Consider the following 13860-nt stretch of genomic DNA (forward strand, 5'->3'; position numbering starts at 1 on the left):
TTTATCAGATCAATCAAACTGGACTAAACTTAAGGAATTCCATCATGGCTTGGCAATGGCTTAGGAAGTTTCTGGGGGATCCTGTACCCAAGGATGGTCTCACACTCTCAGCATGGGCTCTGAAAGAGCCTCCAAAGCATTACAATCACTGCTGGACACATGCCTAATGGGGAAGGGTCTCAAAGCTCCTTCTGAATTCCAATCAATTTTACCTCTGGTCATGGACCCTCAATTTCCTGATAACTCGCTCTGCCTCTAGCTCTGGATACCAAAGCCTACTTTAGTTGCAGAAGGAGGGGAAATCTAGCTTGGGAATCTGTGGACAAAACCTTCTGGCATGAGAGAGAATAGAACCAGCCTCAGAGAAGGCAGATTAAAACAAAGAAATAGTCAGACCCAGACCCCAGTATCCTGAATCTGGTGCCTCCACTCAGTTCTCCTGCACTGGAAAATGTGAAGTGGGCTCTGGTCTGGCTCTGGACACATGACATCTCTGAAGCTCCTTGAACCCTGAGCCCTCCTGGATCACAGTCCTCCTAACCCTCCTCAGGTTTCCCATTACCCCTCAGGTCTTAGCTCATGACCCAAGCTACCAGTTCTTTGGCTCCCACTCTACCACTTCCCAAAAGGCAGCTTCCCCATCCCATTAGGAGGTATAGTCATAAGCCAACAAACATCAAATTAAGAAAACACTTTTATCACCTATTATGTACAAAATCTGGGGATTCAAAAGCCACAGTAGAAGAGTTCTTTCCTTTGTGGAATTTAACATTCAACTGGGAGAAGGCAACTGGTGTCTACAGAGTAATTTCAAGAGGGAAAGAAGCCAAATATGGGAGATGCAGAAACCTCCCCTGTGGGATGGAACCTGAGCTGTGCTTCAGAGAAGCTTGGGGAGGTGGCAGGGCCAGCATGGCCCTCTGAGGGAGCCCCCTGAACAGGGCCTGACAATTCATGATGGAATGCTGTGTGCAGGAAGAGCCAGCACGCTGCTTATACTAGAAGAGAGGAAACAGAGATGACAAGAGCCTGGAAGAGAGGAGGGAGCCATATCATGGAAAATGTTAGATGGGGACTTTGTGTCATATTCTAGAGTCATCAGGAGGACAGTGGAGATTTCCGAGAAAGAGAGTCACATGATCAGATTAATTTAATGAACAGCATTTTAGCATCTTTGTGGTGTGTAGAAGCGGGAAAATTACAATAGTTTCTGATGATCTGGTACTTTACGGTAATAAAGCTTATTTCTGTATTTTATTAGTTCTTATCCACATTGAAATCCTGTTGGCTCAGTCATGCATTAGGGACAGGGTTAGATTAGAAAGCTTCAACAAGTTCTTCCAACTCAGTTTTCATCATTTTTTAACTCAGAGAGGTTTAGTGTCTGATCAAAGTCATACAGCCAATAAGGGGCAGAATTGATACTTAGCCAGGCCAAACTCCAAGACTGACAGTCTTTCCTCAAATATCCTTGGCCGGTTCAGGCCCATCTTCCACAAAACAGGCTCAGGGATCCTCAGCCCTCCTTCTTCTCACTCTGTCCTCATTTCCTATCCCAGTATAGGTAAGTAGGATGGATGATATACATATATGTTATAAATATAGTTGTCAATGATATAAATATTTGTGATTTAGATGAGTCAACATGGAATGGTGGACAGAGAGATGACCTGGGAATTAAGAAACCCAGGACCAAGTCCTGATTCTGTCCTGCTGGCTAAGTTCCTAGGCAACTACTTAACCTCTGAGTGCTGCAGACAACTCCTGCGACTACAAACAGTAGGGAAGATGCCGAGTTGCATGAGGAAATGGTTTTCCTTGAGAACTTATCCCACCAGACCACATCTGGATAGAGCAATACTTCTACTACTTTATCCCAGACAACTGGGTCATATGTTAAACAGAGGCCTGGGTCCTGAGTAAGGAAGACCTGAGTTCACATACTGCCTCATATATGGCTGTGAAATGCTTACCATGTAAATTCACCACTGGTTATCTCAGTTTCCTCATCTGTAAAGTGGGTATAGTAGCCCCTGTCAGTGCTATTAGCTAATAACACCTATATCTTAGTGCAATTAGAAAGGTAAAAATGAGATAAAATTTTAATGTCCTTTGTAAACTTGAAGGCACTCAATATATGCTAGCTATATGTTTATAATAATAGCTTATATTAGTATTGTCATTATGATGTTATTTTTATATCATCCACAGGAACACAAACACCTTTATAGCCTGGACAATTTCTGCTTTTCCATTTTTCTTTCCAGCACTTAGCTTTCTATTTATTCCATAATTTACTAAGTGATTTTTCAAATGATGATGTCTTTATGCAAATCAATGTCTATTTTTTTCTGCCTTCATTCATTCCTTCATTCATTAGAACTATGTCTTCTCTTGACACTTACTAGCTGTGTGATCCTGGGAAAGTTGCTTAACCCTCATTGCCCCACCAAAAAAAATCAGATCTATGTCTTCTTTTACAACATGACAAAAATGGAAATATGCTTTACCTGATCGTACATGGATAACATATATCAAATTATGTGCCTTTTCAAAGAGGGGGAAGGAGAGAGAAAGAGAAAATTTGTAAGTCAAAATGTAAAAAGAGAAGATTAAAATGTTTTAAAATGTAATTATAAACAATAAAATGTTTTCAAAATGCACGAGTGGATTTTCACATATTCATTCACAGTTGATTGATGAGAGAGAAGAGACTGAAGCAGGTGGATCAAACAGGGGGCTCTTGCAATCCCCCAGTACAGAAGGGATTAGCCAGAAGTGAATGACTCTAGTCTCCTTGTGTCAGTCTTTAAGCCAGTCACTTTCACCTTTGTAGCCTCATATTGGGCACAGATTTGCTGACATCCACATTTCTGGAAACAGTCATAGCCAAGATGTGGGATGGATCGTAGTATGGGTCCTCTCCTTCAGTGCATGTCTGCAATGGGAAAATGGAGTGAAGGGTAGACAAGGTTTTCCTCCACTATGCTCAGAACAACGAGAGTAATCTCATCTAGTGACTGACCAAACTCATTCCCCTTGGAATGAGGCTTTACTAGGTTCTTCCTCAGGTCTCAGGCTAAGATCTGTCCAGTGTCAGCCAGCCCCTCCTCTCTGCCTCCTTGAATTCACAACTTTGCCAGCAGGGGTGGTAGAAGGCCAGGTACATGAGCAGAGGCAAATGCGGCACCTCCAGAGCCTACAAGCTGTGAGCTCCTGCCATCTCTGCCCCCTGCCCAGGGCTGGGAGCTCTCTCCTGGTTATGGGGGATCTAGTCCTGGGGCACAGAGAGAAGCCTCCCCTCATTCATCCACAACCAGCTCCAACCATTCCCACATCAGACACTGGACATGAGCTTGTCTTTGCTCTTGAGGTCACACACTGAGGACAGAGAGGAGGGAGGCCCCTCCCCCAGAGTCAGGCTCAGCCAGGGTGACTTAGGGTGGCTCACAGGGTCCTGAGAGGAGGCTCAGAGCAGACCTGGGGCTCTTTTGCATATGGAGCCCCAGGGGCCTGCAGGGAGCCCTGCTCAGGGTAGAAAAGCTTCCTCCCTCCTTGCTGCCCCCTCAGGGCTCTGAGTGCTGTCTCTGCAGGTGTCTGAAGGCCAGGATGGTCTCCCCATGGCAGCTCCTCTGGCTTCTGGTGCTCTGGGCTCAGGATAAGACCCAGCAGGGCAGGGAAGGGGTGAGGAGGGCACAGGCTTTCAGGGATTAAATACCCGATGACCCCTGGATCCAGGGGGTGAGGAAGCTTAGGCACAGCACAGGCAGATGGGGCTGAGGAGCATGGCCAGGGATTAGATTATAAACGTTGTGGGGTCTGTGGGAATGATGGTTTATGTCCCATGTTGACAGTGAATACATCCACTTATCAGTCATTTGTGATTTCAGGGTCTCCACACAATTGTCTTGTCCCTACACTTTGCACATTCACACATTTTTGTCTACCTCTAATGTTGTTTTCCTAGATTCCCAAGGAGCCATTGTGCTGACCCAGTCTCCAGCCTCCTTGTCTGGATCTCCAGGAGAGAGAGTCACCATCAGCTGCAAGGCCAGTGAGAGTGTATATAGCAGCCTTCATTGGTACCAGCAGAAACCAGGCCAAGCCCCCAGGCTCCTCATCTCCTATGCTAACAGGCTGGCATCTGGAGTGCCTGCCCGGTTCAGTGGCAGTGGGTCTGGGACAGATTTCACTCTCACCATCAGCAGCTTGGAGCCTGAGGATGCTGGAGATTATTACTGTCAGCAGGAACATAACTGGCCTCCCACAGTGCTTCAGGCCTGAACAAGAACCTTCCCAGGCTGCTCAGGGGATTCAGCTCAGAGCAGCAGCTGCTTCCTCTCTGGTCCCCAGGCAGAGCAGCCCCTGCTCTCTGGGCAGGCTCACACCTCCCAGGGCTGCCCCTTTCTGGGCCCACAGCTCCCCTCCTTTCTCACAAAGCTTTGTCAATCCCATACCCTGTCCCCAAGGCAGAGGGGAGGCAGCACAGCCCTCTGGGAAACAAAGGGGAAAATACAAATTGGGGAAATGCTGACATTTCAAGTCCACTTGAAATCCTTGCCTCCACATAAAGTGTTTCTCTTGTTTGGAGTATAAGTTCATTTTTTTTTGCAGGACAATGAGGGTTAAGTGACTTGCCAAGGGTCACACAGCTAGTAAGTGTCAAGTGTGTGAGGTCAAATTTGAACTCAGGTCCTCCTGAATCCAGGGCCAGTGCTTCATCCAATGTGCCACCTAGCTGCCCTGCCCCCTCCCAGCATAAGTTCATTTTGAGGAGGTTTTGCTGCAGTTCTCTGTAGCCAGTGATGTGAAATCATTGGTTGCCATTGTTCAGTTGGGTCTGACTCTTTGTGACCCTCTCTGTTTTTTCTTGGCAAAGATCCTGGAGTGGTTTGCTATTTCCTCAGCCAGCTCATTTTATTACAGTTGAGGAAACTGAGGCAAACAGGGGTAGATTAGTCGCCCAAGATCACATAGTTGGTACATGTGTATGGTCAGATTGGAACTCAAGAAATGAGTCTTTTTTATTCCAGGCCCAGTACTCTATCCACTGTGCAACCTAATTCCCACGATTGAAACTAAATTCATTATTCTGCAGCCCTGGACACACTGGTCTCACCAGGCTGGATTTCTTATGATCTGGGCCTAGCCAAGAGCCAAGGTGAATGCTCCCCTCACCCAACCCTGCCCCAAGCCAGGGACTCATCATTTCCTGCACCTGGGAGGAGCATGTCCTTACTGGCTGGCTGATTCAGGCTAATGTGTCCTCCTGTGTGGGTTGGGGTGTACCTCCCACCACATATAGGGGAAGTTCCTAGGATTTCAGGTGGCAGGGTTACACCCATTCACTGGCCATCTCTGATTCTATTCCCTGCCCTAAGAAATCTTTTGGTGGTATGAAAGCTTAAGGCTCTGTCCAATCCCTTTAGGACCAAGATGACAGAGGGCTCTCTGGTCAGCCTTTGTCACTGAAGAGGGGACCGGCTCAGCTCCCAGGTTCAGCTCAATGGTGCCTTAGGTCCCTGTTCTCGCCATGCTCCCAGTCTCTGTCCTTCACACTCATGCACACAATCCCAAGAGTAGCCTTACATGAAGGACAAACAGTAGATTATGCTGAATTTCTTCGCATTAAAGAAGGTACAGTAAAATCATTATAAAGGTAATTTGAGTTAGTTTGGAAAGTGAGTCAAGGGCATCCAGGGAAATCATATATCCTAGAAGAGGAGGTGCTTGAATTCAGATTTGAGGAATACTGGGGATTCTTAGAATCAGGTATGTGGAGAGGGCATTTCAGGGATGGGGCAAAGCCTGGGAAAAGGCCTGGAGAATGCAGATGAGACATCCTTTGTGATGGAGAACAAGAAAGCTATTTAGCTTGGATTGCTGAATAAATGAAAGCATGTAATGTGTAATTAATCTGGAAAGGGAGGCTGAGCTCTATGGGAAAGGCTTCAAAGGACAGTGGTTTGTGTTTTATCCTAAAGACAAAAAGAAGCCATTTGAGTTTATTTAGTCAGTCTGTCAGTAAGCATTTATTAAATACCTTTCATGTGCAGGACACTGGGCAGGGGAGTTCTATGATCCAGATCTATGCTCCAGTCAAAGGATCAGTAACCCTCAGGGCTTGACTCTATAATTTTAAATATAGATATTTTCTGAGACCAGGGGAGAAGGGGAGAAGAAGATGTCCTGTTATTTATTGGTCTGGAAAAATGAAGGTATTTTCTAAATTAAATTATAAGAAAGGAAGGAATTAGGAAGACGGAAGGAAGAACAAAGAACTAGGACATAGAAATCTTAAGTCTGATGGTACCATCCCAGCAAAAGGCTGAAATGGGGGTGGATGGTGAAGTTCTAGCAGCCAAACTGATTCTCATCAGGTGACCATCCACTCCCTGGTCCCAGCTCCTTCTCATGTAGATCTAGACACCCCAAAAGCTGGTACTACTTTACAGAACAAAGCAGCTTCCTTCCATAAGAATGTGTTTGAGATAGTGTGTGTGTGTGTGTGTGTGTGTGTGTGTGTGTATGAATGGTTCCTATGTCCATGGGGATTGACATCTCATATAGATGCACAACATCCACAATCAGGAAAGCAAATCCTTTCTTGTATTCTCTGTAACCTGTATGTGATTCTCCACGGAAATTAATTTCATTTACCTCCTTGTCATTTTTCCACATTAAAAATCCTGTGCAGGCAATGTGCTGACCCAGTCTCCAGCCTCCTTGTCTATGGAGAGAGGGTCATGAGCAGCTGCAGGGCCAGGGAGAACCTCTGACCCAGGGATGGCCTCAGTGACGCAGCCTGGTACCAGCAACCACCTGGACAGTCTTTCAAGCTCCTGATCTCTTGGGCTTCCGCCTGCACTCTGAGGTCCCTGCCCAGCAGACCTTTGTCCCTCAGCCTTCTTTTTAAGCTAGCTAATTCCCAACACGTGGGGTTCCTAGTTGTATTTGTTCTCCTACAGAGCCTATTAATTAGAAAGCCCTAACAGGGACCCAGAGCCCTGGAGAGGTCTGCCTTGAACAGATGGGGACACACTTCATCAGGATGCTTCAAACCTTTGTATCTGGTGTTTTCTCATTAGAAGGTAAATTATTTTAATCTGCTAGTTATACCTATGATCTTTCAAGTATTTGTCCCTATATCAAAAGAGGCTACACAGCTATTCCCTGACATCCTTGGATGTTCTGCTGCCTCAGACTTGCCTACTGTGTGTGTGTGTGTGTGTGTGTGTGTGTGTGTGTGTGTGTGTTGATTGGCAGTGGGTGTGGATTTCTGGCCCTTTATACAGAGGGGTTGCTTTCGTCTATATTGGACATGAGTTCTTGGCTAAAACAAGGAATGATGGGGGGAAGTAGTGTTGCCATGACCAAGGCACTTGTGTCTATCATTCAGTTGGTATTTTCTCCAAAAAGTCATTTTCAGCAGCATTTTGCAGCATGTTTATAGCTGTGATGCATCTTTCTATTGCCTTTGGATCATCTGCAATTTCATTGAACCAAACCTCAACTCTTAGAACCTGCTTGAAATTTTTGTAGCCAATTATCTCTTTTTTTCCATATAAATATTTTATTATTTTCCAGCTACTTTTAGAGATAGTTTTCAACATTTGTTTTTATAAGATTTCTAGTTTCAAACTTTTCTCCCTCCCTCCCCTTTTTTCCCCTTCCCCAAGACAGCAAGTAATCTGATATAGGTTATAAATGTACAATCACATTAAACATATTTCTGCATCAGTCATGTTACGAGAGAAGAATCAGAATGAAAAGGAAAAACCTCAAAAAAGAAAAACAGCAAAGACAATAGAAATATTATGGTTTGATCTGCATCCAGATTCAACAGTTCTTTTTTTCCCCAGGATTTGGAGAGCATTTTCCATCATGAGTCCTTTGGAACTATCTTGGACCATTGTATTGCTGAGAAGAGTCAAGTCTATCACAGTTGATCAATACAATGTTGTTGATAGTGTGTACAATGTTCTCCTGGTTCTGCTCCTCTCAATCAACATCAGTTCATGCAAGTCCTTCCAGGTTTCTCTGAAATCTGCCTGCTCATTGTTTCTTACAACACAATAGTATTCCATTACATTCAAATACCATAACTTGTTCAGCCATTCCCCAATTGATGGGCAACCCCTGTGAGGAAATAATTATTAATAATTGTTTTGGGGGAGATTCAGTGACCTTACTCCCACTCTGGAACTCTGGCTGGTTTCTCAGAGCCAGCCCCAAAGGTGCATTAGAGATCAGACTAACTCAGTAGAGACAATAGAAACCACACCTATTCAAAAGCCTTTGCCTTAAGAGGGTCTGTTACTGCTCATTTCTAATACAGACCACCCTCAGGTTTTGTCAACCAATGGAATTGATTGATGCTAGCCAATTAGCTTTGAACAGTGTGTAAGAGTTTAAAAAGTCCTAGACTGGAAGGATTCTAATGAACAGCCACTTGTGTGGAAAAAAAGAAAGAGTTGCCTCTCATCTGGTCCACAAAAGCCTCCAGCTCTCTTGCTCAGGGGACCCTGAGTGATCCAGGAAGGCATTCGCTTTCCAGCCGCCTTCCTAGGATTCTCTCTCTCTAGGTAATATAAGGCTTCTGAACTTTGCTTAGAGCAATGTGCGCTGCCCCGCCCCTCTCTTGCCCTGCTTGTTCCTGATACTTGCTTACCACTTCTCTTACCCCGGGTCTGGCTCTCCTCAGTCCCCCTCCCCACTTTTCTAGAACTCCATGCTGAGTGTACATGTGGACAAATTAATAAATTATTGCTGCCAAAATTGGTGCAATAGCCTCTAATTTATGAGTAGCAATATATTAGAAACCCCAGCTAAATTCCCCAATAATTTAGAACAGAGACAGGCTTCTTTACAGTATTTCAAATGACACAGTTATTTAATATTGCACTAGAAATATTAGCTTTAGCAATAAGAGAAGAAAAAGGAATTAGAATAGGGAAGGAAAAAATAAAACTATCACTCTTTGCAGATGATATAATGGTTTACTTAGAGAATCCCAGAAAATCAACTAAAGCCTACTTGAAGCAATTAACTTTAGCAAAGTTTCAGGTTATAAAATAAATCTACATAAATAATCAGTATTTCTATACATGACCAACAATGCTCAGCAATAAGAGATAGACAGAAAAATTACATTTAAAGTAACTGTAGACAATATAAAATATTTGGGAGTCTACCTGCCAAGACAAATCCAGGAACTCTATGAACACAATTACAAAACACTTTGTACACAAATAAAATCATATCTAAACAATTGGAAAACTATCAATTGCTCATGGATAGGCTGAGGTAATATAATAAAAATGATAATTCTACCTATTTCTTTTCTTTTTTTTTTTGTAAGGCAATTGGGGTTAAGTGACTTGCCCAGGGTCACACAACTAGTGTCAAGTGTCTGAGGCTGGATTTGAACTTCTTTTAGATTTGATCCCTGTTCATCTGTATCTAAGAGAATTTGCAGAAATATATCCTGCATATTTGATCCATAAGTAAAGAATGAGGTTAATAAAGAGAGAGAACATGTATCTCTGAAAGAGTAGAAAAACCTAGCTAAGATCTATGGGGGAGAAAAAGCCACCTCCATCTAGCAGGTCACACCACCCAGAGCAAGTTCCTAAGTCTCTTTGAGCAGAAGTTCTCTGAGGGACAGGAAGAGGGGCGGTCCCCACACATAGCTCCAAGATAATTGTCTGGTAGCATTCAAATCCATTGATTGACATGACTTAAAGGTGGTCCATGAATTGTGAGGTCACTGCTGGATGCTAATTTGACCTCAGAAAGGTCACCTCATGCTTTCTAGGGCCAGGTGCCCTGGTTCTCACACTGAGGGGATAAAGGGTAGAACTTACCTTGAGCTCATCTGAGCTTCCTTCTGGGCCAGGCTCCCACTACCCAGCTTCCCTTCCCCCTAGCTGCCCAAATGCCTTCAGGCCAGGGTCTACCCAGTCCTGCCCTCCCTCAGCCAGACTCTTCTGGATCTCAATTGCTTGTACCTCCTGCCCCACCCCAGACTTCCACAATACCACTACATAAGAATAGCTAATACCTTCAGGAAAGTGGGGGTGCGAAAGAAACCTGATTCTCCTAAACTATATTAAGGAATAAGAGAATGGCAGGCCTTACATTTTTTCTATTTTCGTTTTATTCCCCCTCAGTTACATGTAAAGATATTTTTTGAGTTCCAATTTTTTTCTCCCACCATTCCTTCCCTCCCTGCTCCCAAGGCCAGCAAGCAATTTGATATAGGTTATGTATTACAATCATGTTAAAAACATTTCCACATTAATCAGAACAAAAGAAAAAATGAAAAAGAAGAATAAACAAGAACAATAACAAAAAAGCAATGAGAAAAGTGAAAATACTATGCTTCAGTCTGCATTCAGACTCCATAGTTCTTTTTCTGAATGTGGTGGGCATTTTCAACTATAAGTCTTTGTACATTGTCTTGGATCATTGTATTGCTGAGAAAATTTAAGTCTATCACAGTTGATCATCACAAAATATTGATACTGTGTACAATGTTCTCTTGGTTCTGCTCATGTTACTCAGTATCAGTCCATGCAAGTCTTTGAAGGTTTTTTTTGAAATCTGACTGATCATAATTTCTTATAGCACAATAGTATTCCATTACATTCATACACCACAACTTGTTTAGCCATTCCCCAATTGATGGGCATCTCCTGAATTTCCAATTCTTTGCTACCACAAAAAGAGGAGCTATAAATATATTTGTACACGTGGGTCCTTTTGAAGGCCTTACATTTTAGAAATCTCCATGGTAAGCCCCCAAAAGCTCGTTAATTACTGGGATATCAGATCAAGGCTTGGAGTAAAGTGTAGGATGGTGGTAGATATCAGATCTTTCCTTATTTCAAGTCCTAACTTCCATCCCCTAGGCCATTTTGCATCTCATGCAATCCCTCTGATTTTTGGAAACAATTTTGTTGTTATTCAGTCATATCCAGCTCTTCAGGATCCCATTCAAGGATTTCTTGTGTGGAAATTTATTTTGATTTGGGGACCATACCTTTGGTCTGAGATTAGAAAGCCTTAGGCCCTCAGGGTCTCTTCTGTGTGGGAGGTGCTGGTGCCCCTCCCCCTCTGCTTCAGCTGAGCCAAAAAGCCCCATGGGCTATATGAGATGCCAGGTCAGACAGCTGGGGGGAAAAAACCCCCAGCTCCCTCTGCCCTGAGCGGATCTATCCGAGAGATCCCGGGCTTGTCCAGGCTGGGCTCTGGCGTAGCCTGTGCTGAGGCATGTGATGCTCGAGTGTTCCCCCAGTCCCAGCCTCAGTCCTGGCTGTGGGGGTGCAAAAAGCCCCGAGATTTGAGGGGAGAGAAGAAAGATATATATAGACCTGGGAGTTAGACAGAAAGGGGGACTGACAAGATTAGAAGAACAGAGAGGAGGACTGACAAGATTTTAAGGGAATGGAGAAGGACACAGGAGAAGGCTAAAGGACTAGGGTAAGAGGCAGATGTACGGAGCTTGGGAGAGGCCAGAAGATTAAGAGAACAGAAGGACACTGGAGCACTAGGAAAATGGAAGGAGAGGTCAGTGAGAGAGAAACACAGGAGTTCAGCAGTGGAAGTAAGGAGAGGAAAGTTAGAAGCAGGGGGATTTACAAAGCAAAAGGAGCATGGAGTCAGAAAGTAGCTGAGCAGGGAAAGTGAAACATACCCTAAGGCAAGAGGTGGCAACAGCCCTTATTGTATTAAAAAAAGTTCCAGGTGCAGCAGGTGAAAGAGATGCCCCGAACACAATCAGGTTGTACATTTTATTTCCCTGTATTCTTCTTTTTTTTTTTTTGGTGAGGCAATTGGGGTTAAGTGATTTGCCCAAAGTCACGCAGCTAGTAAGTGTTAAGTGTCTGAGGCTGGATTTGAACTCAGGTCCTCCTGACTCCAGGGCCGGTGCTCTATCCACTGCGCCGTCTAGCTGCCCCAAACTGATAGCAGTCAGATAGCCAGTCGGTCAAAAATCCCCAAATTAGTCCTCCAGTCAGATTAGTTCCCCCAAATTAGGCTAGTAAGTCAGTCAAAATATTTCTACACTTTTGAAAGATAATGGAGTGGTTTGCCATTTCCTTTTCTAGCTCATTTTATAGATGAAACTGAGGCAAAGAGGGTTGCGTGACTCCCCCACATTCACATGGGTAGTAATTGCCCAAGGCCAAATTTGAAGTCAGGAAGATGAGTCTTCCTGCTTCCAGACTCAGCACTTTATCCACTATACCTCCCATGAAACCATGAAACTGACTAAAACAAAACAAAACAAAAAAACTAAGGACAGGTGGGAGTAGCAGGAGCACACATCACACAGGGGTCCCAGAAGCAGGGACATTTTCAGGCTACTAAGGTCTCAGGGACTTCCCCTGTGATGGACTCAGTCACTTTTGTTCCTAGAATCCCCCACACCCCCAGCTGCTTTGCATAAAGAGATCCCCAAGGGGAGGGCCTGCAGACACAGGAACATAAACTAGGGCTGGGGGCAGAGCAGACACAAGGCAGGAGACACTGCACCATGGAGACAGGGTCCCAGCTTCTCTGTGGGCTCCTGATGCTCCTGGTCCCAGGTGAGAACAGGGGACAATACAACATGCAGATGTGCAATCTTTCGTAAGATGAGAGAATTCAACGGAGTTTAGAATCTCTGGGGCCATGAGTCAACACAGTCTGAGGGGGGATGTAGATTCCTAGGAGGTCAGTGGGGTTGGCAGAGCCAGGCTGTCTGGGGGCCAAGTATCCTAATGGAAGGAGATTCTGTTCTGTTTATTTCCTGTTGGTTGATCCTTAATTCCTGCTTTTAGGTTCTAGGGGGGAAATTGTGCTGAGCCAGTCTCCAGTCTCAGTGTCTGTGACCCCAGGAGAGAGAGTCACCATCAGCTGCAAGGCCAGTCAGAGTCTCAAACACAGTAATGGAAACACTTATCTCAACTGGGTGAAACATAAACCTGGGCAGTCTCCTCAGAGCCTCATTTACAAGGTTTCCAACCTGTACTCAGGAGTTCCGGCCAGGTTCAGTGGCAGTGGGGCTGAGAAGGACTTCACCCTCACCATCAGCAGTGTGGAGGCTGACGATGGGGCCTATTATTACTGTTGGCAAGGAACTTCTTTTCCTCCCACAGTGCTACAGCCCCGAACAAAAACCTCCCCAGCCCAGGCTGGCTGCTCAGGGAGGCCTCCTCTGCTTCCTCTCCTCCACCAGCTGCTGGGCTGCCTGCTCAGGTGCAGGGTCTCTGGGGCTGACTGGGGGAAAGGGACTCAGGGGAAAGGCCATGGACTGACAGTTCTGTACCCTGAGTTTTCTCAGGAAGTTCTCATATGCTTAAGATAGATGCCTCCTTAACTCAATAATGGTTTTGAGGCCTGTTGGATACCCTCAACCTCATTTAGCCCATCTGCCATACAGGTTTACCTTAGCGTAGCTGCTGCACATGCTACAGCTTCTTGGAGCCAGAGGAGAAAGTTGGGTGGCAGTTGGACATCAAAAGGGGAAAGCAGCCCTAAAAAAAGGGCTACATAGCCCTCACACCAGAGGTCTTAGTCTTCCCTGAACACTCAAAGGGGGTTTCTCTCTTATTCATTGCTGGTAAGAGTCTTTCCAGAGTCATTCTTTTTTTTTTGCGGGGCAATGAGGGTTAAGTGACTTGCCCAGGGTCACACAGCTAGTAAGCGTCAAGTGTCTGAGGCCAGATTTGAACTCAGGTCCTCCTGAATTCAGGGCCAGTGCTCTATCCACTGCACCACCTAGCTGCCCCCAGAGTCATTCTTAGGAGTCTGATCCTTTAGCTAGGAGAGGGTCATCTAATAGTCTATATTGTGTTTGCTGCCTGACAACTC

General features: G+C 44.9%; 2 gene segments (V, D, J or C); both read left to right on the forward strand.

The window, feature by feature from the left end:
- The window catches only part of LOC122739527, a 7022-nt gene extending 2738 nt beyond the window's left edge, over positions 1–4284 (forward strand). Inside the window, 2 exon segments of the V gene segment in view lie at positions 3510–3658; positions 3968–4284. Of these exon segments, the coding sequence occupies positions 3510–3658; positions 3968–4284 (466 nt within the window).
- Positions 4285–12508: 8224 nt separating this feature from the next.
- On the forward strand, positions 12509–13445 carry LOC122739528. The segment is given in 4 exon segments: positions 12509–12593; positions 12828–12932; positions 13023–13245; positions 13430–13445. Coding segments are annotated over 4 exon segments (396 nt in total).
- The last annotated feature ends 415 nt before the right edge of the window (positions 13446–13860 follow it).

Source organism: Dromiciops gliroides, chromosome 2 (genome assembly GCF_019393635.1).
Source record: "Dromiciops gliroides isolate mDroGli1 chromosome 2, mDroGli1.pri, whole genome shotgun sequence".
Classification (NCBI taxonomy): Eukaryota; Metazoa; Chordata; class Mammalia; order Microbiotheria; family Microbiotheriidae; genus Dromiciops; species Dromiciops gliroides.